Source organism: Perkinsus marinus (assembly GCF_000006405.1).
Source record: "Perkinsus marinus ATCC 50983 genomic scaffold scf_1104296943532, whole genome shotgun sequence".
Taxonomy (NCBI): domain Eukaryota; phylum Perkinsozoa; order Perkinsida; family Perkinsidae; genus Perkinsus; species Perkinsus marinus.
In genome coordinates, this window is record NW_003211795.1 from 1 (window position 1) to 1,155 (window position 1,155).

The following is a 1,155-nucleotide window of genomic DNA, read 5'->3' on the forward strand; positions in this document are numbered from 1 at the left end:
CCCTCACGCCCTTACTACTCTCTCCCCCGCAGTTCTAATATTACGGCTGAATTGAGAATAGTAGATTCGGCATCGCTAAAAGTCAAGTCAGAATCACATAGTTGTAGGGGTCGATTACGATAGATATTGGCCGAATGATAATATTCAAGTGAGAAATATCTGACATGAGCCCAAGATGGTGCTGAATAGCACCGTGGTATTGTACTTGCCATTTGCAGATGGAAATCTCTAACCTCCAAAGACGTAGAGGGTCTTGCCCTGACGTTTCAGAGCATAAACAACATCAAGGGCAGGGTCACACAGTTTTAGGGGTCGATTACGATTGATATTCGCCGAATAATAATGGTCAAGTGAGAAATATCTGATATGAGCCCAAGATGGTGTTGAATAACACCGTGGTATTGTTCTTGCCATTTGCAGATGGAATTCTCTAACCTCCGAAGCCGTAGAGGGTCTTGCCCTGACGCTTCAGAGCATAAACAACATCAAGGGCAGTTACAGTCTTCCTGCGCGCGTGCTCGGTGTAGGTAACTGTATCCTTGATGACACTCTCCAGGAAGACCTTGAGAACGCCCCTGGTCTCCTCGTAAATGAGGCCAGAGATACGCTTCACACCACCACGACGAGCAAGTCTGCGAATCGCAGGCTTTGTGATTCCCTGGATATTGTCGCGCAAGACTTTGCGATGGCGCTTAGCACCACCCTTTCCGAGACCTTTACCGCCTTTTCCTCTACCAGACATATTTTGTTTGAGAAGATTACTGCTGTTTGCTACTGCTTATTTCGTACGAGGGGATAAGCAGTCTGCCATGATGGGGCACATTTTCTGATTAAAAGAGTGACAAAACGCTCTGTCTCAGAAAATATGTGCTCTTCTCCTCGTGAAAAGAAACTTATGCTGCTGATTTTGATGGCGCCAAATAACGCCTTGTAAATATTGGTCATCTGCAAAGAGGTTCTGCCGAAACAGTGGAAATTACTTCGCCGACCGCTTGGCAGCAGGCTTCTTCGTCGCCGCCTTCTTGATTTTCTTGGACGCCGGCTTCTTCGCGGATGCCTTCGAACGGATAGAAGCCTTCTTGGTGCCTGCGGTTTTTTTCATCTTCGGAGCGGCCGGCTTTCTAGCGGTCTTCTTCGTGGTGGTCTTCTTGGTGG

General features: G+C 47.5%; 1 protein-coding gene across 1 annotated transcript; it reads right to left on the reverse strand.

The window, feature by feature from the left end:
• Positions 1-430: 430 nt before the first annotated feature.
• Positions 431-742, reverse strand: Pmar_PMAR027160 (histone H4, putative; the record flags this gene model as incomplete). Its single annotated transcript, XM_002781126.1, has 1 exon — positions 431-742. The coding sequence occupies one exon, from the start codon at positions 740-742 to the stop codon at positions 431-433; it is 312 nt and encodes a 103-aa protein (XP_002781172.1).
• Between the last annotated feature and the right edge of the window lie 413 nt (positions 743-1,155).